The following is a 27,214-nucleotide window of genomic DNA, read 5'->3' on the forward strand; positions in this document are numbered from 1 at the left end:
TTCCCTGGAAAGGTTCTCACTATTGAAAAGGCAACATCCAAGTCACCACTACCCAGGCCCTGCCCAGGATAGAAAGCCCCAGACAGCACCACTGCTGGAGGCCATACAGTCATTTCCACTATTTTCTTGGTTTCTGTTTATTGCTGGACAGCTGTGGTCCTTAGAGTGACCCAGAGAGTGGACCCTGGGATTTCTTTCTTGGGTCCAGATCTTTGAAGACCCACCATATTCTTTTCCAGTCTCTTCATCCCCTGCATGGACATCCCAGCTCCTCAATAAGACCAGCTTATAAGGAGATGGGGCCTCTGGGAGTTTGGGATGAGCCCTCTTGGAAAAAAGCCAGGCATTTCCCCTGCTGCTTGGTAATAGATAAGCTAGAGGGAGGCAGCACTGGAAAAGTGAAGGTAGGAGATCTGTGAAGGGGATAACTCTCCAGGTCCCTAATTAGGAGTACAGATAAATTTCTGATTAGACCCCTCCTGTCTGCAAGGGCAGCATATTCCTCTTGCTATCAGAGGTGCTTTGTTGCGGCAAAGGGCTTGGCGATCTCTGTTCCACAAATTGCCCATGGCCCCTGGCCCTTTAGCTGGAGAAAAGGATATGGTGGAGAGACGCCCTTTTCCGGTGTCCAGGGCTTGACAGGATAAAAGGAGCCAATGCTGTGGGCGTCCCTTCGTGTTCTCTATCAGTTGGTGACTGCTGTTCTCCAGCTCTATCAACTCCCTCTCTCCCATCATGAGTCGGCAACTGAGCATCACGTCTGGTGGTGACAAGGGTGGCTTCAGTGGGTACTCGGCAGTAGTGCTGAGGAAGGCTGTGGGCAGTGTGGCCTCTCACCGCAGAGCTGGCAAAGGAGCTGGGGCTGGCTTCGGAAGTCGGAGCCTCTACAGTCTCAGAGGGGATCGGTGTAGTTCCCTCCACTTGGCTGGTGGTGATGTTCGGACAGGAGGTTACAGCTTCTGCCCTGGCTCTGGGTATGGAAGAGGCCGGGCCCCTGGCTTTGCTGACAGCATGTTCGGTAGCGTTGCCCTGGGGCCAGTGTGCCCTTCCATGTGCCTACCTGGTGGCATCCACCAAGTCACTGTCAACAAGAGCCTCCTGGCACCCCTCAATGTGGAGCTGGACCCCAAGATCCAGAAAGTACGTGCCCAGGAGCGGGAACAGATCAAGGCGCTGAACAACAAGTTTGCCTCCTTCATTGATAAGGTAGGTCTCACAGGAGGAGGATAAGACAGTCGAGTAAGATATGAGTGGTTCCTGCTGCCTGGGGGTGGACAGGGCATTGCAAATAAAAAGGTTGCAGATGGGCCTCAAGAAGGACTCCCTGATCATAACAAAGAGAATAGGGCTGGAAGTTGGGTGGCACAAAGAAATAAATGAATGTGTTGCCCTCTTTGGGTATTTTACAGAGAAGGGTGGGAAATTGGGTAAGGGTAGCCATTTAGAAACCTTGAGAAACAAGTGATGGTTTTCTAAAGGATGGCGGATGAACCTCCAGGTCTTTAAAAAAGAAAAGGGGTTAACAGGCTCAGAATTATTCAGAGGAAGGACTCATGGTACAGAAGAAACATGTACAGACACAAGGAAGAGCAGCTCCTGGGTGCTGGCTCAGGTGACAGAAGAAAGCTATGGACTCACCTTTTTCAGTGGCTGATTTTGTACAGAAGGCTGTGGAATGAACACGCAAAGGGTCTAGTTTATGTGGAATTCCATGAGTAGAGTCAGGACTTGAGTCAAATGACTTTAGGAAAAATCTATATAACCTGGGGAGTCAATGGTGTATGTCCATGGGACATGATAGCATTTATTATGGTTGCAGGTGCGGTTCCTGGAACAGCAGAACCAGGTGCTGGAGACCAAGTGGGAGTTGTTACAGCAGCTGGACCTGAGCAATTGTCAGAAGAACCTGGAGCCCATCCTGGAGGGTTACATCAGTACCCAGCGGAAGCATCTGGAGATGCTGTTAGGGGACAGGGTGAGGCTGGACTCAGAGCTGAAGAGCATGCAGGTCCTGGTGGAGGACTACAAGAAGAGGTGAGCAGGTACCACCAAAGATCATGTTCACAGAAGCTCCTGGGCTCAGTCAATTTTTTGAGCCACTTTAGGAAGGAAGGGTCATGGCTCATACCCCTTCTCTGGTTGTGGGGGAAAGACCCTGTTTGATAACTTCCTATCTGGTTGATAGGAAAAGTTCCTATGTTCATTGATTCTCTGACTGGTTCAGTGGCCAGTTTGGGGAGCCTAATAGACACCTGTGTGAGAACCCCTTTCATGTCCAGCATGGTTCAGGGTTCAGGTTCAGGGTTTGGGTTCTGGAGGAGGCCACACACAAATGAAAGAGACTAGAAAAATATTAATTTGGCAATATTGAGGGCCAGGTGGGAGCCCAACTCTAGTGGGAGGATTACCCCCTTCCAGCCTTGCTACCCCTTTTATTAAGGTTTGGGATCCACTCATAGAGGCAGGCAATTCCAGTAATAACCAATCAGCAAGGATTTACATAAAAGACTGATAGGTGGAAGTAGCTTCAGCTACCATTGTTTCAACTATACAGTGAGTGGTTGACTCTGACCTTTCAGAGCTTCCAAGATTAAATAGCCTTCCAGGTTCCTTGTCCACACCTTTCTGCTAGTGGGGACAATGGTCGGTTTCTGACATACCTGAATGTTTTCCAGCAAGTGAAATGTAGATGAGGTATTCAGGGACATAGCACTGCCACCACCAGCTTCTGCACTGCTCACCTTTAGATCTTGTGGGGACTCTATATCCTGAGCACTTGCTCGATCAGAGGGAAGACAAGGCTACTTGGCTATTTGGACTGAGGTTTCCTCTATCTTCTTTCCTGGCCCACAGGTATGAGGTGGAGATTAATCGGCGCACAGCAGCTGAGAATGAATTTGTGGTGCTCAAGAAGGTAAGAGAGAGAAGAGTCTCCTTCTCTCTCCTTCTCTTTCCTTCTCTCTCCTTCTCTCTCCTTATAACCAGCTCTGCTCAGGACTTCAACCCAGGCCTCCTAAGGAGAGGCTGGTGCCTGAATGGGGATGGAGTCATAGTTCTGGTCTCCAGCAAATTGAAGAAACAGGGCATGCATCCAGGAAATGGACAAAGTCAAACAGGAGAGAATTCTGGTCTGGGAACTGGGAAACTTTGGTTCAGTTCAGCCTTTCTGTGTGACTTGAAGAAACTCACTCCACCTCCCTGGGCTTTTTTTTTTTTTCCTCCAGGTATAGCAGAGATTGAGTAGGCCTCATTCTCCTTTCCCTATTCCCAAAGATTCAGTGAGTCTGAGAGAAAAGCAATATTGAGTGATTGTATTCGTCAACGTGCTTTCCTTTGTGGGAAAAAAATACAGGAAATCAGATAGCTTTGGTCAGGGATAAGACAGCTGATGGGAAGGGGGTTATATTGACCAATGGCTTTGGTGCCTCTTGGCAGGATGCAGATGCAGCCTACATGGCCAAGGTGGAGCTCCAGGCCAAAGTGGACTCTCTGGAAAAAGACATTAAGTTCCTCAAGTGTCTGTATGATGAGGTAAGGACACTCCTCTTCTTCCCCATCCTAGCTCTCTCCAGCTGAGAATATCACCTGGCTCTTCCAGGAAGATGCCAATAGGAGGGTTTTAGGATAAACAGCATGAAGGCTGTTTTAATGGAAGAGTGCAAAACCCTGCACTGGGAGACTATGACAGTGTAGAATCCTGGTCCCTAGAGCCCATAGACACAGGAGACAATCTCATCTGAGCATTGAAAGTGACCTTGCTCACAGGCAGAAAAAAATGACCCCATGAAGTTCTGCTAAAGCATAATTTCTTGTGTCTGTAAATCATAGGATTTATGATTTACAGACTCAAGAAATGGCTCTCACTACCTGTTGCCTGTGTGTGGGAGGGGGGGGCAGGAGGGCAGGGGGTGTCCTGCTCCTGTGAGCCTTCTCCCTCGGCTCCACAGACAGATCTCCAGCAGGCACTTCCTGCCTCCACCTTAGCCCGTTCTGCCAGGGCTGCAGGCCCAGAGACTGATGAGCACAGTAGAGAAGTTGGGGGACCCTGACTCTGTCCTCACTTCCCAACTTAGGAGATAGCCCAGATCCAGACTCACGCCAGTGAGACCTCCATCATCCTGTCCATGGACAACAACCGGGACCTGAACTTGGACAGCATCATTGCTGAGGTCCGCACTCAGTATGAAAAGATTGCCCTGAAGAGCAAAGCCGAGGCTGAGGCCTTGTATCAGAGCAAGGTGGGCACTGGGGTGGGAATCTCCCTTTTCCACCAGCCCCTTCTTTCTTGGGAAGGTACAACTCCACCAGTGAATGGGAGAAATATCTTTGGAGATGTGCTGAATGAAAAAAAAAAAAAAAAAAAAAAAAAGAAGGTTATTACCAATGGCTTAGCGACATTCTATCCAAAAAGAATAACTGGCAGAGACCATCGTCAAAGATAATTTTTAAAAATGGTATGGATGGGAATATCCAATAGAAGATAGGTGATCCTCTGTTGGAATAAAAAAAGTGAGGTGTTCTTGTTATAAAACAAAGGTATTTCCAGGAGGTAGAACATGTTGTCATGGAGCAGAAGGAGAGTAACAGATATAAGGCACAGTGTATATGGGTGAACTGGGGTGGGCAGAGAAGAAGAGGAAGCCTAGAGCTCTTTTCTTTCTTTTTTAAAAAAATAATGAATAGGATTTTTTATTTGTTACATTATAAGTCTGAATTTTAAGTAGATTCTTGAAGGGGGAACTGATGTCTATCAGCTCAATCAACTTTAACATCTGGCTCATCCCCAATAGCTTTTCCAGAACTCTGCCTTCCCCATGAAGCTCCATGAGTTTTCACAATCCAAACTTGGGCTTCTTCAGAATTTGACTTTCTAACAAAGACATCATGGAGTGGATAAATACATTGTCAAGTCTTTTCTGTCTTTTCCAATGCTATCTCAAATTAACTGACCACTTTTTTTAGTCTTTTGCACTTCTGGGGTCATGAATTCCATCATCTTCTTCCAAATTTGGTGGACCTGTTGATCCTGAGAAAAATAGGTTTTCCTAATCTGATTGTTGTTTTAGTAAAACCAACACAGAATAGATGAAGCGAATACTCACTAGTAGTCTTGACATCAACATGAGCTTCAATCATGGCCTGCCATTTATTGACCAGGGAGCACATTTTGTCATGGATAAGAGCCATTCTGTGCAAATTGTTCAGGCAGTTTTTGTCCTGAACATCCTCATAATACTTCTATTGTAGAGGCATCTTTGCATGGCTTTAGTTTTCTAAGTGCAGTTCCACAATTCTGCAGATCAGCTAGTGTCACTTCAAAAACATGACCCTTGACACCATCAGATGCGATTTTGGTTCCTTGAGTTCTTGTGACTAGTGTTTTTCCAATATTCTTATATTGAATATATCTGGTGTTTTCACATCATACCAATTTTTCTTAGAAAATAGAGCACCCACTTTCTTCTTGGCTCTCTTTGTGCTGCCTTTCATGAGGTGCTCATTCTTGTCAATCACTGTGGTGGTGGTGTTCAGAGAGCAAAAAGGCCGGGAGCTCTTTTCTGTTCAGTGAAGGAGGGCTGCCAAGAGAAGAGAGGAGAGTGCTAGGTGCTTTCTAGGTAAGAGGAGCTCTGCTTTGGAGTAAAATGCTTTGAGGCTATCACTGAGAAGAAACTTCCCAGGGCTCTCAGCACTCACTCCTATCAGGTTCAGCACTCCCTTCTACAGTCATTAAAGCCCAAGAACAGCAAGGATACAGGTTCACTTGTCTCCATCCATAGCCACTTCAGCCCCTCTTCTCTGAAGAACTGGCCAAAGGGAAAGGGAAAGATTTGAGCTACAAGTCCTGAGCCCCAAATCACATCACCCCAAGCATATGTCCTGCCTCGGCTTCCTATCTACACGAAAGGGCTGTAGGACAATGTATGGTTCATGGGGGCAGAGACCTCTCTTCTATCCTGTTTACAGCTGTATCCCCAGTACCTGAACAGAACCTAGCCTTTAAAAGATGCCTCTACATAGAAGTATTAAATGAATGGAAAGAGTCAGAGCTCTTCATATATATATATATATATATATATATATATATATATATATTTTATTGATTTTTTCCAGAGAGGAAGGGAGAGAGATAGAGAGCTAGAAACATCGATGAGAGAAACATCGACCAGCTGCCTCTTGCACACCCCCTACCGGGGATGTGCCCGCAACCAATGTACATGCCCTTGCCCGGAATCGAACCTAGGACCTTTCAGTCCACAGACCGACGCTCTACCACTGAGCCAAACCGGCTTTGGCTCTTCTTATATTTTGGAAGTGCTTAATAAATAATATGAACTGCCTCTTTCCTTTATCCAACCCAAGACTGTATGCAGGATGGTGAGAAGGGAGGTTAGGCCCAGCAAACAGGTTCTGCTTAGAGAAGCAGGTGGACTTCTCAGTCAGAACCATCACCAAACAGCTAGAAGGATGCTCAGGTTCTGTCTCCATCACCTTCTGAAGCCACAACTCCTGGCTCGATTCAGAGGTGGAAATGTTTACTCGGGACCCTTCTCCTACCTTGAATGGGTTGAGAAGTCCTATCTTATCACCAACTTCCTATCTCTGGGAAACCAGATCCAGGAGCTGCAGCTGGCAGTGGGACGGCACGGTGATGACCTTAAGAAGACCAAGAACGAGATGTCAGAGCTGAACCGGCTTGTGCAGAGGATCCGCTGTGAGGTTGTCAATGTGAGGAAGCAGGTGGGCAGCAACCCCGCAGAGAACACCAGGGTCAATCTCACCCTCTGTGATGGAGAAATTGGAGTGCACCCTTCAATAAAAATCAAATCTTCCCCGCCTGGGCTTAGGAGCCCCTCAGCCATCCACAGTCTCTCCTTCCCACCCACCATCAGAGCAGGCACCTGCTCAGAATTTGGAGGGGCCTTGAGCTTATTTCATTTGATTCCTGGGCTGGAGAGAGAAGTGACTTATCCTGGATCCTCAACTGATTATTTTTTATTTTATTTTATTGATTGCTTTGCGAGAGAGAAACAAACAATGATTTGCTATTCTATTTATTTATGCATTCATTGGTTGATTGTTATATGTGCTCTGACTAGGGAACAAGTCTACAACTTTGTCATATCAGGATGACAACTCTAGCCAACTGTGCTGACAGCCAGGGCCCCAGCTGGTTATTAATAGAGCCAGGATTAAAATCCATGTTTTCCCTTTCTTTTTCCCTCTTTCTCAGATTTTTTCTGTGTGCAATGAACCTGGCCCATGTCCCCTCCAAGTATGACCCTCTGAGGGCAGCCCCCATGCCTCTTCCTCTCACTAGGCACTCAATACATGTGGGATGTGTGGGTGTGCATTCAGGGCCCCTCGGGGTGAGACAGGGTCTTGGTGGCTGAGTGAGATTGACAGCAGATGAAGCCCTCCGGGTCCCCTACCCTATGCCAAAGCTGTTTCTATTTCACAGGAGGGATCCTGTCTTACCTGGAAGCAGCAAACCTTAAGCACTGTCAGTGGGAAGACGATTTTAAGGGGTGGAAAATCCTTCCTGTGTTCTCCACAGAGAACAAACAATGATTTGCTATTCTCCACAGAGAACCAGGTCAACTCTGATAGTGACAGACTTGCCAAACTGAAAGACCAGAGCCCGCTCTCCTCCCCACACCTCACATCCTTCCACACCAGGCACAGGCTCCACGGAGTGCTCCTCCTTTGTTAGCACCTGTCATCACAGGACTGCCGGATGTCTGTCAGAGCCCAGTTTCTGGGGCCATGGCCTGATTTCAGGCCAGACCTGGGGACCATCTAGACAGACCATCCTCACAGAGTGCTCACTCTATTGCTAAATGGTAGAAAGGGTTTCCGATGAGAGCTGTCCTACAAGCAGAAATCCTATCACAATGGCATGGCACTTGGCTATCTTATCCTTAGAGGTATCCTGGCTGGCTCTCAGCTAGATTCTCTGGACTTGGCACACTTGGAACCTACAGCCATTGGTGGCTCCAACCCCAGGTGTTAGACAACTTTTCAAACATCGAAGTCTCTGCTTGCATTCCTGAAAGGCAACCACTCTGACAACTTTTCACAACAACTTTAAATATCCATCTGCAACAGAAAATAGGGGAGACCCGGCTTTTGGTGTTGGCTCTGCAGCTATTCCCTTTTGTCACTTGGGCCTCATCTGAAAAGTGAGGGGGTTTTGCTACCAAACCTTTAAGACCTAAAAATTATTTTGTGTGCTGATAATCTCCCTGTTCTTTGCCCTTTAGTGTGCCAATCTGGAGATGGCCATTGCCAATGCTGAGCAGAAGGGGGACAGTGCCCTGAAGGATGCCTGGGCCAAGCTTGACGAGCTGGAGGCTGCCCTGCACCAGGGCAAGGAGGAGCTGGCCCGGATGCTTCGTGAGTACCAGGAGCTCATGAGTCTGAAGCTGGCCCTGGACATGGAGATCGCCACCTACCGCAAGCTGCTGGAGGGCGAGGAGTGCCGGTGAGGGGGCAAAGGTGCCAGGAGAAAAGGGGCTGTGGGTGGCTCTTGGCTAGGCTGAGGGCCGTTTGGAAGCTTCCTGTAAGGGAGGGTCAGGTGTGAGCCATGAAGCACAAGTGGTTAGTGGTGCTGTGAAAAGAGCTAGTGGGGTCAGAGAGGCCTGGGTTTAATTGCTAGCTTTGCCGCTTACAGCTCTTTGGTTCTGGTAAATCATTTATTGTCCCTAGGTCTCTATTTTCTCATCTATAAAATGAGGATTATGAGCTGCATTTTATGGGTTGTTATACGGATGAATTAAAACAATATACACATAAAAGCAGGAGCCCGTTAAGGCTTAGCTGAATCTAGACATACCCCTGAGGTTTTCTCCTCTAACTTTCTGTCCTTCAGAATGTCTGGTGAGAATCCATCCTCTGTCAGCATCTGTGAGTATCCCTGTGAGATGGGTTGGGTGGGGATTCTGGTTGGATGGAAAGGCGGGGACCCCAGGATAAGGTGATGTCCCTTCTCCACTCACTGTTTCCTCCTAGCTGGGAGTTTCTGGAAATGTCTTGTGAAGCTTCTCTGGCTTCAAAGGAAACCTAGTCCCCTTTTGTCCCATGGAAATAGTGAATGAAGTAATGCCCACCCCATGTCCTTTCTAGCTCTCCCCTGGGCATCATCATTGAGAGAAAGAGTTGAGAATATGGCCTTTGGAGCCAATGGTTCTAGACTCTCCAGAAGGGTCTGTCCTGAGTGGTCCTTACCTCAGAGCACACTGGGCTCACCAGAGGGTCTCTCTTTATCTTTATGGTGTTTCTTGATGCTGAGGGTTGCTGTGGGACTAAGCGGGATGGCTCAGTTGCTGATGGACTCTGCTGCCCTCCTTTCCCGCTCTTGTCTCTGCCTCCTCAGCCTTCATCAGCAGTGCAAGCAGCTACCACCTTGGCTCCTCTGCCAGTACCACCCTTGGTGCCAGCAGTGTGGCGGGAAACTCTGGCAGCACCTGGAGTGAGCAGACCAGGACCAGAGAGGCACCAGGGGCAGACCCCAAGGACTCTCAAGGCAAGAGCATCCCAGTCAGTGCCTCAGCCAGGAAAGACACTCGATGAGCCAAATGGCCTCTTGCTTCAGCACCTCAGAGAAGAAATGCCCTTGTCCATGCCCTGCCTGAAGACAATTGCCACACCCCCAACCCTCTACCCTAAGGCCTAGAACCCTGGGCCATCATATCATGGCTTGTCTTACTGTCAAATTCTGATTAGAACCGTTACCTCCCTGTTTCCTCAGGTCCTGTGTACACTTTGTGACTTCTTGTTTTCTTTGCTGCCTTCAACTGGTGGGGATCTTAGCTAGAATTATCTTCCTGGTCTTAGCTCTGATCATCCCTCAGAGAGAGGAGAATCGGGAGAGGCAGAGGATGGAGGAGAGGGAGGGAGGGAGAAAGGTCTTTGCAGAACCACTCCATTATTTAGGAGAAAATTTGTCTAGTCTCAGACAGCAGCTGTGCCAATAGTCACAGGGCCAAGTGAAGGAGAATTGGGGATCTTCTGCCACCCACCACCTACCCTCTACCTTTATTCTCAGTAATAGCTTCTTCCACATGTCAAGAACCTACTACATGCCAAGCTCCCTACATGCCTTTCATTCTCATCCCTCTTGCAAGATGCAATAAGCATCCTTGGGACAGATGAGAAGACTCATTCTCTGAGAGGCTGCAGAACTTGCCTCCATCTACTCACTAAGCGTCAGGGTCTAGAGATGAGCCAGATCAGGCTGACCCCAGGATCTGTGTTATTTCCATGGCACAACACTGCCTGTTTAACAAAGGGAATGTCAAATTCATTATTCTTTTTGTGATTTGTGTTTGGTCTTCTCTCTGGGCTGTATCCTGCAGTAGTTTCTGACTCAGTTCTTCTTGCTATGAGTTGTGAGTTGTAAGTTGGCGCGGGAAGCTTGATCTGTTTCTGGTGGTACCTCCCAGCCCAGAAGCTATGGCCTTTGATGTAAATATGTCTAAGAATGGCAACACCCAGTTCCTCCTTTGTATGAGTCAGGGCTCTTGAATGTCTGCTGTATATTCAATAAATTGCCCTCGATTAATGTCAGAGCTGCACTCCTGCCAGTGTGTCAATTTCTCCAAATTGCCCACCCCATAATGATAATGTACCCCACCTAGCACATGTGCAAAAACCTTCTGGGAGGCTAGAGGCAGACCAGAACAGCCTTCTCCGGAGGTGAGGTCAGGCTGATAAAAGATATAGACACACATGCAAAACCACACACTTGTACAAATCAGGAATGGCAGTCCCATGCAGAAATGCTGAGAAGTGATCAGAATGGATGAGCTAAGCAAGGAAGACTTCCTGGAGGAAGAGGAGAGTTTAATCAAATAACCAGAAAGGTAGACACATAGATTCCTGGAGAGAGAACTTGCATTACTCCATTGCAGTAGGTTTGAGTGTTGTGAGCTTGTTTTGGCGAGGGGTGGGAGGGCTCAGATTTCTTGATGTCAGTAATGGGGTTGATTGAGTTTCCAAGTTCCTCAGATTTGGCTCGAAGAATTCAGCCTGTTAGTCAGCTTTCTTATTTGTCTAGTGTTACGAGCATGCACGCAGTTGTTCCCCCAACCCCCCTCAGGGCAACAGGGATGGGGCCTAGTAAGCACAGGGCCTCTGGTCCCAAGCTGCTGCCTCCATTGACCTCATTGTGCTTTCCAAGTATTAAGGAGGTCCTCTTCTGTGTGTCCCAGGATGCAATAAACCTTGGGAAGGACAAGATCCCAGGAGTCTGGTGGGCTTTCTGCCCAAATGCCTCTCTTTGATGTTTCTGGGTCATCTCTGTGGGTTTTTAGAACAGTGAGTGTACTGGGAGTTATGGGGGTTCTATTGCAATTTGGCCACTAGCCAGTCCTCTGCTATGCTCAGAGCAAATCCGTGGTTCTTAACCTGATGGGTCATGACATAATGAGATTTTATGAAAGCTATGGACCTTTTCCCTTAGAAAGTATACAGAATTATGTCTATATGTTCAGAAGTTTACAGCCTCCCCCCCGCCCCCCCCCCCCCAATCCAAAGCCTCCCTGGGTCATGAACTCCAGGACCAGATATCCTAAAGTCCTTCCTAGCACTGATGCTCTGCGTTTCACAAAAGGCCAAATTCCCAGTGACCCAGTAAGAGGGACTGGGTGTAGTAGAGTAGATGGGATCCACTTCTTGAAATAGGCTTTAGCAGAATCCATGAGCATCCATGGAATTGCCTCTTCCAGGGCCGTAATGCAGACACGCTTCTGACCCCTGAGCTGTGAGGCCTGAGTGCTATGTCCAGGCCTGGATGCACAGTGAAGGACCCAGACGTTACGTGGATGTGATCTTGGGGGAGAGAGATAATGTGTCCTGTGCTGGGATATGGAAGATGGCAGAGGGGCAGCTCTCCTGGTTGCAGCTTACTTCCATCAGAAATGGGGAGATTCTTTATCATATCGGGCTTAAGATCCTAAGAAGTGTACAGTGGTGACCATGTTATTGATTTAGGATTCAGTTTGAAGATGTTTTTGAAATCCAAAAGGGGAATGCATGGAATCAGGCCCAGTGGTGACCAACTTCAGTTCCATAGGTCAAGCTTCAGCATGCAAGGCAGAGACTAGAAGAAACAGAGGTGTGTGGGAGCTTGGGTTGGAGAGCAGCCCAGGGGAGTGAGGGAGCACCCATACTGTCTAGGAGGGTAAGTATCTGGTTCACTTGTTCTTTGGAGACCTCCAGTGAAGTTTCCAGTTAGGGTTGGGGTCATCTGGCTGAGTGATGTTCATGCTCACACAGTCCCTGTACATGGATTGTTATTTACATCTTTTATTGCCTGGACATTTTCTGCTTCTTTGAGACACTCCTTCTCCTGGAAGCCTTTGTGGACCCCCAGGCTGAATTGAGTGACCTTAAAAAGTCAGTTTGGCCATCCTTCTACCATTTGAAAGGATATTCTTACAGACCCAACTAGTCAGAACCTTTCCTGCTCTTATGTACTCAGAGATGTTGAATGAATGGATGACTCTGATTCCCTTACTTGATCACCAGCTGTGTTTCACCACATCCCTTCATGACTATTATTAAAAATGAATATAGTGAAAACAAGACAATTGGCTCTTGCTTGTTTGCCACTAGTAGAGAAGAATGGAAATATGGAGGTCTGCAAGCAATAGCTAATTCAAGATGGGGCCCATTGTCTGGTCGATGGTCATCAGAAACCTGTATACACATGCATAGACATGTGCTCATTGTCTCACCAGTTCATGTTTATAGAAGATATTGAAAATTTTAACAATTGGCGAAACCAGTTTAGCTCAATGGATAGAGCGTCGGCCTGCGAACTGAAAGGTCCCAGGTTCGATTCCGGTCAAGGGCATGTACTTTGGTTGTGGGCACAACCCCAGTAGGGGGTGTGCAAGAGGCAGCTGATTGATGATTCTCTCTCATCGATGTTTCTAACTCTCTCTTCCTCTCTGTAAAAAATCAATAAAATATATTTTTTTAAAAAGAAAGAAAATATTTAACAATTGGTATTCTGCTCATGTCCATGTTCAGGTCCATCCAATATAGATTTGTATTCACACACGTACTCCAACATGTTGGGGCATCTGTCAGCTGGGAGAAGTCAGAGTAGACCTGCAGGATGAGGGTCAGATGGACAGACAGGAGAGGACTGCCCAAGAGGCTACTGCCTGAATTCCAGAGGGAGAGAGGATCGGGTGCATCCTGAGCCATGGCAGTGGTGATAGATACAGAGGAGCTGGGGCAAAAGAGGACAGGTGACTTCTTGAGGGCGGGGAGCACCTGCAAGGATGGCCATGAGCACGTATCTCATGACAGAGCTCATGTGGGATAGGAAGCATGAACTCAGTTTTCCACACTGTGGTGCAGATGTAGGAAGGACAGCAGGAAATCAGAACTGGAGCTTGTGGAAAGCTAGAGTTGAGCATATGCACCTGGAATTGGACAGGCACCTGCTGGGCATTTGTACGTGAGGAAGCCAGGATGGTGTGGAGACTAATAGTACACATTGCAGGCAGGCTGCCTGGGTTGAACCCTAGCTCAGCTACTCACTAACTGTGCGACCTTGGGTAAGTTACTTAACTTCCTGTGCCTCAGTATCTTCATCTGTAAAATGGGGATAATAACACTACCTGCCTCATAGGGCTGTTGTGAGAATTAAATGAGCTAATATAGGTGAAGTGCTCAGAGCAGCGCCTGGCAGAGCTCACACTGTGTGTTAGCTACTACTACTATCATCATCATCATCATCATCATCATCATCATCATCATTATTTACAAGCTGTCTGCCATCCTCCTTGGGGAGTAGGTGGAATAGGTATTAGTATCCTCCTTTTTAGAGATGTGAAAACAGAGGTTTAGGAAGTTGCGAGACCTTCCCTTGGTCACGCGGCAGGCCCAATGGTCAGAGCCCTTAAGGGTATACACTTTGCCAGAGGCTTGGAGTGAGGATGGAGGAAGGAGATGGCCAGCAAAGTTCAAAGGAGGTGCTTCCAGCCTCAGAACTGAGCGAGGGGCTGGCTGCTTTGGAGGGCACCTCTGGCAGCCACACTGCAGCATGGGAGCAGAGCTGAGTGCCTGGCAGGACGGCGCTCCTCTGTCCCTTATATCCCAGCTCCTCTGGGGTGAGCTCACATTTGGCCGTGGCGGCTGCCAACCTGCTGAACAGCTGTTCTGCCCCTGGATGAGCGGCTCTGATTATGGCCACGTCCCCCAGGGACTGTGCTCTCTTCAGCTGGTTTGGGGCTGAGCACCCTGCCTGCCTGCAACTCCAGGAGGATGTGGGGGCACAAGGAGGGGGTTTGTGGGTGTTCACATACAGCATGCTCCTTTCCTGGGTCTGTGTGCTGAGGAGGGCTGGCAGGGCTTGAGATGATGTCATCCAAATCGCCCAGCTCATTCTCTCTAATTTTGGAGACAATTATTTCCTTAGTGCACCACCTGCCACTCTCGGCACCTTCAGCCTCTCCCCACCCCCATTGCTTCTACCCACACAGCAGTTAGATTCTGCTTCCTCGAGCATGTGTGGTTCAGACTCTGCCTGGCTCACAAGCCCTCAGTGGCCCCCTCCCACTTGCCCCATCCCATGTACTGCTTGGGACCTAGGGTCCCTCCCCACCATGGTCACCCTTCAATCTTATGATGGCTTCAGCCCAAAGGGCCCTTTTCCTCAATACACTTCCTCCTGCCAGCCTGGGCCATTCTCACATTTCCTCTTCGCCAGTCCACCCATGCCTTCTCCCTGTAAAGGACCCTTTCCTTTGGGCAGCCCTTGTGGACTTAGTGTCCTCAGGTCTTGCCTCTCTTCTGAGCATTCCCTTTTCTTCTTACTCAGCCATTACCGTATGGACTAAATGACTAAATGTTCTTGCCTAGCACTTTTCAAGACCTTTTCTGGAGACTTCTCAGACCCCAGAAGACTGAGGTGGTGCAAGTGGGCCCCTATTGGGTCCAAGGGATCACAACAAATGTGGCAAAGTGATCATCACCATAGAGGTAGAAATAAAATTTCAAAGTTACAAATTGTGTGAACCAAATAAAACATTTTGCCTATGAAACCAAAAGACATACAAAACATAATTTATTTAATACACAATTTAAATTTTCCCTTGAATGTTCAAACTAGATGATCCTGGTAGCTCAGACACACTCCCATCCACTGTTTCACAGATGAGTTAAACTGCAGTTCAGTGATTTCCATGCCTGGCCAAGGATCGCTCAGAATTTCATTCCCACCTAGCATTTGGGAGAACCTAAATACAGTAGATCCCATTGTCCACCAGCCCAAGAGGACTCCCAAAGCAAGGGCCTCTGTCTCCTTCTGCCCTGAGGCTCCCCAAATCTCAGTTAAGGCCTTGGAAACCTCAGCGAACTGTGGCCCTGCCCCGGTTTCCTTCTGTCCCTCCTCTTTCCCTCCAGCAAAAAACCAAGCAGCCCAGGAGCCCCACCTGGGCCCACCCTTCCTGTGGGTGGCCTAGAACTCTCCTCCTTCCTGTTCTATCATCATCCCCATCAACAACATTGGGTGTTTCTCACCTAACAGCCAGGATCCGATTAATTCATGATAAGGTGTTAATGACTTGTTAATAGCTTGATGAGATGCTTTTCCCTGGAACACAGTATTTGGAGGGATGCAGAAACCAAATCTTTGAGGGCAGGGTACTTTGCATCACCCCCTCAGCACTTGGTAAGTGCTAGTAAATATTTGACAAGTGGATCATACCAAGAGACTTGGCTCAACAGAGGTTTAGCAAAGGGAGAACATAAGAGTGGGAGGGAAGGAAGGAGGAATATGGTAGATGGTCTCTGATCTGGAGAACCTCTACTTTTCTTACAAAAAAAACTGAAATGACATGTGACACAACCTTCAGAGGAACTTCATGGCAGCTGCCACAGAGTCACTATCTTTCCAGCACATACCAAGACCATGCTGAGGGCTGAGGCAGAGGAGGAGAGTGCAGACCTGGGCTAGGCTGACCCAGAAAGACCCCTGGGAAGAGGGCAGGTAGGGGAGCAATAAAAGGAGAGGTGGAAAAAGAGATGGGGAAGGATGGATAGAAGATGGAGAGGAGCGATGAGGAGGGATGGAGAGAGAAGGCAGGAAATAGAAATTCTGATGGTTTCGATAAGAGCCATGAAGACAAAATGGTAGGGGAAAGGGATTCCAGGTCAACCCCTAGGCAAAGTGAGAGAGAATCCCACTTCAGCCTGTCTCCAAATTATCCTCCCTCCTGTGACCACTGCCAGTCAGGAGTCACAGGGCCCAGCAGGGATCTCTGGGCAAGGGCAATCTCCAGGGGAAGAAAAGGGGCCACAGCAGTCACGTGGGAGAACCAGGACCACCCCAGAGCCGGGGACACAGGATAGAGGCAGCAGGCAGAATGTAGGACAGGGATCACAGGGACCACAGGACCATTTGGAGCAGGATGGCACCATGCTCATTGGGTCACCTTCTTCGGGAGGCCCGCACTGCCCCCCCACCCCTTCCATCCCCCGCAAGCCTGTATTCCTGGCTCCCATGGGTCTGGGGAAATGCAGCAGTTCAGTCTCAAGTTGACAAGTTTCTTCTATTTGAACTCTAAACACAGGTTCCTGTCCTACACATTGAAGGGAAGACAAATGGTCAAATGGGACCTGTCCCCCTTGAAACCTCCAGGCTCTGAGCGAGCCTCTCTTTGTCCTCCCATTTCTCCTCCCAGATGACTCCCTGAATTTCTCGGCCACCTTCCCCAACTCCATCCTCCTTTCCTCTTCCTCTTTCTGTCTAGTGCTTGAAGGACCAGACATCAATTGTCACTTGCCTCATTGCGGGAGTTTGAGAGACGTAAAGTGTGGACACCCTTTCTCTGGGGAACTTGCAGAAGCACATGGCCCCCCTGTGTCCATGGCTGACTGTGGCCTGGGCTGTTCATGTCTCATGCAGGGGAGAGGGCTCACTCCACCCCAATAGCCCAGCAGAGAGAACTGCTGTCTCTGTGGGTTAGGAGAAGAGGCCATGGGTGGGTTGTGCCTCCAGGATGTGTGGGCGAAGGGTGCCTGACTGAATGGCCTGCCCCTTTTTGGGAAAGAGGAGGACACTGCTATGGCTGGAGTCCCCACATATTCTATCTACCCTGTGGCCTTCTCTGTCCAGAGCAGCTCATCTCTTCCCACCCTCCTGAGTCCCTGAGAGGAAGCCCACAACCCAGAGATGAATCAGGATAGGGATAAAGGGCCAGCAACATCCCCCTGGAGAGGCTGGGCCTGTGGCAAATTGCCCTATGACAACAGGTTAATTAGATAAGACCCAAATTACATGAGCAAGGCTTGCAAGCCCAGCACTTTGAAGGTTTCATGTTGTCTCAGAGGTGGGGAGGGCTTGGTCTCTAGCTCAGCATAGAGAAAATGACTTCTTGCTCCCAGGCACGCCAAACCCACGAATTAAGCTCTTGACTGCCCATCCACAAGCCCCAGTGCCAAGCACATATAAGGAAGAGCACCTGTTGGTCTTCGCAGCAACCTGTGGAACCCGTGTGGGATTTTGCCTTCCTCCCTCCTGAGTCTGCGTTCCGCCTCCATCAGCAGCATGAGCCGCCAGTTCACCTGCAAGTCTGGAGCTGCCGCCAAGGGGGGCTTCAGCGGCTGCTCCGCTGTGCTCTCAGGGGGTAGCTCACCCTCCTTCCGGGCAGGGGGCAAAGGGCTCAGCGGGGGCTTTGGCAGCCGGAGCCTCTACAGCCTGGGGGGCTCCCGGGGCATCTCCTACAACGTGACCAGTGTCAACGGGCGAACAGGAGCCTATGGATTTGGCCGGGGCCGGGCCAGTGGTTTTGCTGGCAGCATGTTTGGCAGTGTGGCCTTAGGACCTGTATGCCCAACTGTGTGCCCGCCTGGAGGCATCCACCAGGTCACTGTCAATGAGAGCCTCCTGGCCCCCCTCAACGTGGAGCTGGACCCTGAGATCCAGAAAGTGCGCGCCCAGGAGCGGGAACAGATCAAAGCGCTGAACAACAAGTTCGCCTCCTTCATCGACAAGGTGGGTCTGCTAGGACCTGGGGAACCAGTAGGCAGTGTCTCTTCTTGGAATGTGAGCTTTGGTTACAGCATGAGAAATTGAGGTTAAGGATGGAGAGGCATTCACTATGGACAAGACAGGTATTTTCTAATATCAGTGTGACTTGTGTAAGGTTCCTTCTGTAGTCTTTCCCCAGAAAAGACAGAGGCAGGTCAATCTCTACTGGCAGGGGCTTATCAGGGCTAGTGGCAGGAGAGCCTAAGGGAATAATCTTGCTTCTTACTCTCAAGGGCTAGATTGGTACCATTGCTAAGCCTGGGTCTATGCAAATTGTGTGCGGAAAATGACCCACGGAGAAGGAATCTGTCCCAGAGTAACCAGGGAAACTGGCCTCCCATCCAAAGCCAGCTGATCTCGTGCACTAGTTGTTTGACTGAAGCTCAGGAGCATCAGGGCTGGTCATTCACGATGGCTCTGCTCAGTAGGCTGAGGCCTTTCTCAAGGCAGAATAGTGCACTGGGAAAGTCAGACCTGGCTTCCGCCCTGGCCCATCACTTACCAGTTGTGTGCTTGGGGAAAGTTGTTTGTCCTGTCGGTGCCTCTGTTTTCTCGTCTCTACAATGGAGACAATACTTACCTTTTGGGGTCATTGTCAGGTTTATAAAGAAAATGCATGGGAAGATCTTGGCACAATGCCTGACACGTACTAAATACTCACAGTGATTGCTATTGTTACTATCATTTTAATCTCCGGAGAGCGAGGGGGAAGAAGAGCATCAAAGGGCTGGAAGAGACCTCAAGGGATCATCCAGTCCAGACAGGCCCCTGACTTTCGGTAGATAAGAAATTATTGCTCCCATTTTATGAGTCAGCAAAAGCATGGAGATGAAGTCCATGCCCAAGGTCATCTGAGGGAGAGAAGGTGGGGCTGGACACTCAGCCTCCTGCTTCCAAATCAAGTACTTGTGACTGGAGGGCTATGTTAGCTACATCACAGTGACACACCAAGGACAGGTCAGCCCAGGACAAAGCCAATGGTTGAGATGGTCAACAGCCACCAGAGCCTATCTACACCCTCACACCTCCAACTCCTTGCAGCTCTCATCTCCTCCTGATCAGGGAAGGATTCCCTGCTGCCCCTGCTCACCTAAGGGGCCAATACCACTTCTGTGGCTTCTTACTTCTCTAAGTCATTTGGAAGATCAAGGTGTTCTGAGGTATGGGGCTGAGGGATGGGGGTGAACTGAACGTTGGCTGGGCTGGTCAAACACCATTAAAGGATGAACTCTGGAGAAGTGGAAAGAAAGACAAACACAAAGACAGTCACTTCTATGAACAAAAGTTGTCTGACTGGGGTGAGAAAAAAATAGACTCAAAGGCCTGGGCAGTTCCCAAACCATTTTAGTCTCCAGAAAAATACAGAGAAAGTAGTACATCCTATCAGAGATCCAGATATGTATTATGGTGTCCTAGGTGTAGGGCTTACTCTATGGTTAATGCTCGGCCTTATGGGTACACATGAAAAAGTCAAGACTGGTTAGTCCAAACCAAATGCTGGCTGACCTGCTGGAGGCAAGCTGTTTGGTGGCTAACCCATCCTAACACTGAGTCCCAGACGGTTTCTCAAGGTCCTGTGTTTCTGACTTTAGAGATTCAACCTCATTTAAAGAGTAGTGCTCCTTTCCCTTCCCCCAAACCAAATAAGAGAGGCATATGCAGGTCCACCCCTCTGGTTAGGGTCCTGGCCCAGTGTGGCCATGGTGGCAGCAGGAGCCCCCTCTGTCCATTGGGAAAATGGTTCTGAGGAGCAGGACAAGGGGAGGAGGAAGTGGCCGTGAGCCCAGTAGAGCTGGGCCTCTCAAGAGTTTAGAATAACAGAAGCTCTTGGGCCACTGAGTCTTGCTGAGCTTGATGTGTTATAAAATGAACAGCAGACCAATCTCCAGAGAGGTCAACCTTCCTAAAACTGGATCCAGCCTGACTGTCCTGGCACCTTCAGGCACATCCCTGTCCTGTGATGATTTGGCCACTGTGGGTTCTGAGTGACTAGATGCATGAGTTACAGGACCCATGTCTGGGTTTAGTCCTGGGCTCCACCAATTACAATATTAACCATTAGATCTTGGAAAGAGGCTACTAGTAAACTCTACACCTCAGTTTCCTCTCCACTAAATACAGTTAAGGACTCGCCCATCTCATGCAGCTGTTGTGAGGGCTAGAGAGCTTTGCACAGTGCCCTGTGAGTGACAGGTGTGACTGTTTCTGTGGGGCTCAACAGTTTCTGGGCTTCGTGTTCCAGGTGCGGTTCCTGGAGCAACAGAACCAGGTGCTGGAGACCAAGTGGGATCTGCTGCAGCAGCTGGACCTGAACAACTGCAAGAACAACCTGGAGCCCATCCTGGAGGGCTACATCAGTAACTTGCGGAAGCAGCTGGAGACACTGTCAGGGGACAGGGTGAGGCTGGACTCGGAGCTGAGGAACGTGCGGGACGTGGTGGAGGACTACAAGAAGAGGTGAGCAAGAGGGGGTCCCCTGCAGCTCAACAGCTGCCCTGTCCCTCTGAATGCATCCTGCCCTTGGGGCCCTGGCAGCTACCTCAGCTTAAAGTTTTTGGAGGTGGGGGGCAGTGCCATCTGCACATGAAGCAGAATCACCCTCCAGAACAAAATTCCAGAACTTGCTCTCTGCCCCTCCAGCCCCTGGCCTGACACTTGGGACAAATGTCCAGCTTAGTTAGTTGGACAGTGGTCAGAGGATTAACTCCAGCTCTAGGGTGAGGGTAACCTTGGGTAACCACTATGTTTCCCCAAGCTTCTGTGTCCTCATTGGTTAAAGAGGATTAAGCCCATTGACCTCCCAGAACTGCTATGAGGAGTAACTTCAAAAACACTCCCATTCACTTGTAAGGCTTTATTTAAATGTCGAGGGAGATGATTGCTTCTTGCTTCCTCTGGGATTTCCCACAGGACATTCAATCTACATGCTCTTTCTTAATTTTTGAAGCTGAATCTTTAACAATTTCCTTCTTCCAAACTTGGTTACCAGGTCCCCTCCCTCAGGAAGCCTTGATTGCCTGGCTGGCCCCTCTGGCCCAGTTACTCCACAGCCCCTCAGCACCTGTGCCCTCTGACAAGCACACTACCCCTTATTCAGGGTCTTCCCTGGGCAAATGAGGTTCCTCAGTGAGACATATTAACCAACCAAGCCCTGGCATTTCCACAGGTATGAGGAAGAAATCAACAGGCGGACAGCTGCAGAGAATGAGTTTGTGCTGCTCAAGAAGGTGAGTGGAGGCAGACCCTGAGTCCGGGAGGCTGCCTGGAACCCGGAGAGCCTGCAGTGTGCTCTGCTCTCAGAGAAAGTGAGCTGATTCAGAAACAGTGAGGAGAAGGCAGGGAACCGAGATGAAAAACTACTCAGAAAAGAGAATACAAAGGCAGGAGGATGATGGCCTTTCTGATGTTTCCCATGGTGGGTCTGTCCATAGTGAAGAGCAGCCAAGGGTGACACACAGGTTCCCCCTGCAGCCTCAGGGTCTGTTCATACATCACACAGATGATGGACAACAGCCTTGCTGAGGCCTCCTTCCTTTAGGGGTGCCTATCCCTGCTGATGGGGAAGAGTTTCAGGATGCTCCTTCCTCTCCTTTCCCATGGGCCCCTCAAGGAGAAGAAGGGGCCACTCACCTGTGCAGGGCACCCAGGCTGGGGCAGTTGTTGCCTCTGTGGGTACACTGGCAGTGACCAGGGGATGGCTGGGGCATCTTTCAGGACGTGGACGCAGCTTATGCCAATAAGGTGGAACTGCAGGCCAAGGTGGACTCCATGGACCAGGAGATCAAGTTCTTCAAGTGTCTCTTTGAAGCCGTGAGTCTGTCTCTCCACTCTATTCCTCTGAGGGCAGGCAGTGGGTAAAACTCTATTCTGGGGGCTGGGAGAGGCAAGGAGGCCCTCGCTCTCAAGGAGGTTCCCTGGTTAGTCATTCATCGCTGATCTTGGCCCTGATAGGCTCCTCAATCTCCACCTTCTGGGTGAGAAGGAAATGGACACAGTACTGGCTCTATGGTGGCAGGAATCTGGGGCCCAGAGGGAACTCGCCAAGCCCAGGGAGCAACAGACTTGGTTGGGAACCTCATGTTTGACATCACCAGGATTTTCTCACCTTCCTTGGGAAAGGTTTAGGCCTTTGACAGTCAAGTCCTGAGACTATCTTTGTTTCCCTGCAGGAGATCACTCAGATCCAGTCCCACATCAGTGACATGTCTGTCATCCTGTCCATGGACAACAACCGGGACCTGAACCTGGACAGCATCATAGACGAGGTTCGGGCCCAATACGAGGAGATTGCCCACAAGAGCAAGGCTGAGGCCGAGGCCCTGTACCAGACCAAGGTGAGCTGGGCCTGAGAGGGCAACCCCAGCAAGCATGAGGGCTGGGAAGTGTCCAGTCAAGTGTTCAGTGTGCCCTGCCCCGTGACATCACCAACCCGAGACATCGGGTGCTCCCACATCGTGTTTACCATGCTCATCCTTGACTCTGTGTTCTGGGGTCCCCAGTTCCAGGAACTGCAGCTGGCAGCTGGGCGGCATGGGGACGACCTGAAAAACACCAAGAATGAAATCTCGGACCTCACCCGGCTCATCCAGAGAATCCGCTCAGAGATTGAGAATGTGAAGAAACAGGTGAGGGGTCAGGTTGCCTGTGGCTTGGGGCGGGTGGGCACAATTGAAGGGGAGATGAGTTTCCTGAGGTTGGCAACCTCCTAAAATCTCCACCTATGAGAGGAAAGGGGCCAGATGAGGTCGCTGCCTCAAACATTTAGAGCAGTCATCCCTATATGTCTTGGGCCCCCCTGGCATCTGAGTGACTAGGCACTCAGGTTCCAAAATAGAGGTCCTTGGCTGAGTAGGTTTTTGGCCACAAAAAAGGCTAAAGACCTACTCAGCCAAGGACCTCTATTTTGAAACCCCCATCCTCAGGAAGCATTCTCTCATCCCCCAGGCTGAGTGTGGTGCCAGGCGCCCTGTCCCCCTGTCCTAATCAATGTGCTGTCTTGGTACTAGTGCTTTTCCTGAACTTGTCACACTTCTATAATTACACCTGTCCATCACTTCTTCTACTGGACTGAAGGAGGCAGAGAGCTGGCTGTTTTGTTCCCTATTGTTTTTCCAACATCTAGTATAGTGCCTGGCATATAGGCTGCAGCCTCTGCTTTAGGAGGTGGCAAGACAAGATGCAGGTACATAATAATAACAACAGAATTTTCTATAAACTGAGGCTCAGAGAGGTTAAGCAGGTTACACTGCTGGTAAGTGGCAGAGCTGTGATCTAAACCAAAGTCTCCTGACTCCTAGTCCAGTGCTCTTCCCATTCTCCGATCAGCTTTAACACTTAGGAGCTCTGTGACATTGGGCAAGTCACTTGTCCTCACTGTATAGGGTGTGATAAGGATTAGATAAGCTTAGGTGTTTAAAGGTGGATAAAGGGCTGAGTGTTGTGCCAGGCAGATGGTAAGCACTTGGGAAATAGGAGTTGGTCCTTCCCTGTCCCCTCACTGTGGTCCCACACACCTGGTCAGGCACTGTCATTGTAGCTGTAACACCATATTCCAGGGATTTCTCTTCCCAGACTTAAAACAACTCAGGAGCAGAAAGCCAATGTGACTCTCACTCATTTTGTGTCCTTGGCCAAGTAAAGGTTTTTGCATTTATCTGAAGTGGTGGTGAATTAGCCATCATCTCGGGAGGGCAGGAGGCACTCTATTTGTTATCACCACCAATGTCTAAACACAGGGGAGTGGAGATAGAGCTGAGAAAGGACTGGCTGATGCCAGGAGGGGCCCAGACTAGAAGAGGAGCAGGAGGTGTGAAGGCTGCAGGTGGGCATCTCTGCTTGGAATCTCAAAGAATGAGTGGAATTTGGATGTAAGTGCTTCTAATGACCCCTTTCTTCCAATGTCTCCAATTCCCTATTTAGGCTTCCAACCTGGAGACGGCCATCGCAGATGCCGAGCAGCGGGGGGACAATGCCCTGAAGGATGCCCGGGCCAAGCTTGACGAGCTGGAGGCTGCCCTGCACCAGGGCAAGGAGGAGCTGGCCCGGATGCTGCGCGAGTACCAGGAGCTCATGAGCCTGAAGCTGGCCCTGGACATGGAGATCGCCACCTACCGCAAGCTGCTGGAGAGCGAGGAGTGCCGGTGAGGGGGGTGTGCTTGGCAGGAAAGGATTTGGGGAGGACCTCAGGAGAAAGCCTAACACATCAGAACCCAGAAAAGATCAGTTCTTGGGGAGTGAAGGGGCGGTGATGATGGAGTAATTATAATAGCAATAGTTATTAACAAGTAAGTACTCAAGCCCTACTTCATACCAGGCACTGTGCTCTGTGGATGAACTCATCCAACCCTCACAACCTCCCTGGTATTACCCCCCCCCCCCCCGCCCCTTCTCACTAACAAAACAAAACAAAACAAAACAAAACAAAACAAAAAACCAAAAAAAACAACAACAACTCACTACTATGTTAGGTCTTCTTGTTTAAATCTCCTTACCTGCCTAGGTACAAGATGAGCTTGTAGAAGTTGTTCCATTCTGGCTTCCCCAATGCTCTTGGGAGATGGAAAGACTCAGTACCTAGCCCTGGCCCTTGGGAAGTGTGCCTACCACCCCCACATGTGCCCCTCACATGAACCACTTTTTGACTTGGATTGCTGCCTGGTTACCACAAATATTCAGGGGCAGCTCCCCAACTTCTTTGGCTCTGCTTGTGCCAAAGAAAACCTGGAATGTCCATAGGTGCCCATAGGGCTTAGAAACCCACATCAGGCCAGTGGAGGCACCAACTCTGAGGTTAATAGATCGTGGGTTGTATGGTTGCATGCTCTCATTTTATTTTTCTCCCTAATAGGATGTCGGGAGAATATCCCTCCCCTGTCAGCATCTGTAAGTACTTGTATGTTTGGACCTAAAATTGCAGAATCTGCAGACCGGAAAGGGGCTTAGTCACACCTATGTGTTGATGAGCAATCTAAGACCCAGAGAGGGAAAACCTTTGCCCGAGATTACAGAGCTAGATAGCAGAGGCATGGCCAGAAACCAGGCCTCCTGACTCCCCGCCCAGGGCTCCTTCCTCCTTTTCACTCCATCTACTGTCCCCGAGGGCTGGCAGCTAGGAACAGGGAGACATGCCACTGGGATGGGGAAACAAAGGAAATGTTGCAAGAAAATAAATATGGGTGTAGGTGAGGCTTGGGGAGCCACGTCTGCAAGTTGTGATCAGACCTGGACTAGGGACTTAGAGGGGCTGGAATTAGTGAACGGGGACCTTGGAGGTCCAGCCGACAGTGCTAGGTCTCTGGGTTTCTCAGTGGGGCTAACAGTGTTAAACCAGAGCTTTGAAAGATTGCATCTGTGGGACAGTTAGCAGGGAGGAGAGGTTGGAGGATGGGAAATTTAGCAAAAAAGGTTAATAGAAAGGGCAGAAGGTAGTGTCCAGAGTGACAGGTGGATATATTGGTGCCTGGACAAAATATATGGGCTTCTGAGAGTTAAGAAGCAGCCAGAGTGGTTATAGCTGGGCAAGCCAAGGGCAGGATATGGGCGAACCTGTCTAGGAGATATTCCCCACACCCCCAGGGAAGGGTCAGATGTGATCAGAGCCCCCACCCAACCCACTGCTCCAAGAGGTGCCCCCAGCTCTGGCCGAGGGGTACTGACCGGCTCTTCCCCTGCAGCCATCATCAGCAGCACCAGTGGCAGCGGTGGCTATGGCTTTCGGCCCAGCTCCGTCAGTGGCGGCTACGTGGCCAGCAGCGGCAGCTGTATCTCTGGAGTGTGCAGCGTCCGTGGCGGGGATGCCCGGAGCCGGGGCAGCGCCAGTGACTACAAGGATACCCTGGGGAAAGGCTCCAGCCTGAGTGCCCCCTCCAAGAAAGCCAGTCGGTAGAGAGGGCTGCTGATGCCCTCCTGCCACCCCTGCTTCCCCAGCAGGGGCTCTGGCTCCCACATATGCTCTGCCCAGCCCACTGTCAGCCCTGCCCCCACCTGCTGGCCCTGCTCTTGTACCCCAGCCTCTGGCCTTGGCCACCTCACTTCTCCCAACCTGTGTCTTCCGGAGCCTGGACAGGTGTGGACGACTAACCTTGTGAAATTCCTCCTGCACATGCCCGGTATCCTTGGCTGTGGTCCCCCAGCCATGCCGTCAGCTCAGCCCCTGGCTCCAGGCTCTGGCTCAGCCTCCAACTACTCTGTCTGGGCTCTGGATCTCAGACCAAGGCCCCTCTCACACTGGGGCCTTTATCCCAAATCCTGACTACGCTAGGAGCTGGCTCTCTGTCCAAGAAAAGGAGGACTAAAGGACAAACAACCGAGAGGCCTAGTCCCCACCTTACCCGCTCAGACTCGCAACTCATTCTGAATGAAACCAAGCATAGTGCAGCGTCTCTCTTCACTCTCTGCGTCCGGCAGCAGAGAAGAGGAGGCCTGTTCACTTCTTTCTTCTCACAGGCCCACCTACCACATCCTCAATAAACAGCACAATCTGATGGTGGTCTCTCTGAGGATCGCTGTGTACACCGACTCCCTGAGGGATGCTCACATGAGCAGGCCCCACACACTCCACAGACACATAGGGACACACAGAACACATATCACACTAGGTTAATTTCCCTGTAGAGTGGAAACAGAAGCAGCTCCCAGAGCAGACATGGCAGGAGGGCTGCTAACACCACTGGGCTGCAGGGAGAGGAACATGGCACAGAGTTTGGAAGGTGGGGGAGGGTTTGTTGGGGAAGAAGGAGTCACATGGGGAGGGTGTGTGCCACCTGGTTGGTGCCCAATGGCAGAATTGGTCCTCTTTCTAAGAACTGGGTCTTCCCTAGAAGGGAGGATGGGGGGTTGGCAGACAGGAATCTGCATCTGTTCAACCCTTTCCTCTCTGCTCAGAGGCCTGGCCTCCTGGAGGGTAGAGTGGGGTGGGGGGCACACCCTCTGCTGGAAACTTAAGACAGGAAACAAGATTTTAGAACCTGAGGTGGAGTGAGTTGGGGGTTGGGCAGGCTGTGATTTTCAGTGACTGTCGTTGGCACCTCCCCAAACACCTGTTCACCCTGAAATCACTGTGGTGGTGGCCAGTCCTGCCCTGTGGTGAGGAGGAAGGTGGGGAGGACAGGTGGGCAGGTTCCCAGTGGCCAGCACGAGCCCACAAACTTCAGCAGGGAGATCCTT

General features: G+C 50.1%; 2 protein-coding genes and 1 pseudogene across 3 annotated transcripts; 2 read left to right on the plus strand and 1 right to left on the minus strand.

Moving 5' to 3' along the window:
- Window positions 1-694: 694 nt before the first annotated feature.
- LOC311619260 (keratin, type II cytoskeletal 74-like) lies at window positions 695-9,862 on the plus strand. The gene is made up of 9 exons (XM_084877447.1): window positions 695-1,206; window positions 1,820-2,034; window positions 2,854-2,914; window positions 3,436-3,531; window positions 4,074-4,238; window positions 6,613-6,738; window positions 8,262-8,482; window positions 8,870-8,904; window positions 9,374-9,862. The coding sequence occupies exons 1-9, from the start codon at window positions 736-738 to the stop codon at window positions 9,568-9,570; spliced, it is 1,587 nt and encodes a 528-aa protein (XP_084733573.1). The 5' UTR covers window positions 695-735; the 3' UTR covers window positions 9,571-9,862.
- Window positions 4,756-5,728, minus strand: LOC311618649 (small ribosomal subunit protein eS1-like; annotated as a pseudogene). Its single transcript has 2 exons — window positions 5,695-5,728; window positions 4,756-5,513 (listed from the first exon to the last, which is right to left on the minus strand). The product of its transcript is annotated as a small ribosomal subunit protein eS1-like (transcript).
- Window positions 9,863-17,476: 7,614 nt separating the features above from the next.
- On the plus strand, window positions 17,477-26,472 carry LOC311619262 (keratin, type II cytoskeletal 71). Its single transcript, XM_084877449.1, has 9 exons — window positions 17,477-18,013; window positions 20,292-20,506; window positions 21,216-21,276; window positions 21,764-21,859; window positions 22,219-22,383; window positions 22,549-22,674; window positions 23,969-24,189; window positions 24,897-24,931; window positions 25,723-26,472. Exons 1-9 carry the CDS (start codon window positions 17,567-17,569, stop codon window positions 25,932-25,934), a joined length of 1,578 nt encoding a protein of 525 aa, XP_084733575.1. The 5' UTR covers window positions 17,477-17,566; the 3' UTR covers window positions 25,935-26,472.
- The last annotated feature ends 742 nt before the right edge of the window (window positions 26,473-27,214 follow it).

The sequence above is a fragment of the Pipistrellus hanaki genome (assembly GCF_964339955.1).
Source record: "Pipistrellus hanaki genome assembly, chromosome: 3".
Taxonomy (NCBI): domain Eukaryota; kingdom Metazoa; phylum Chordata; class Mammalia; order Chiroptera; family Vespertilionidae; genus Pipistrellus; species Pipistrellus hanaki.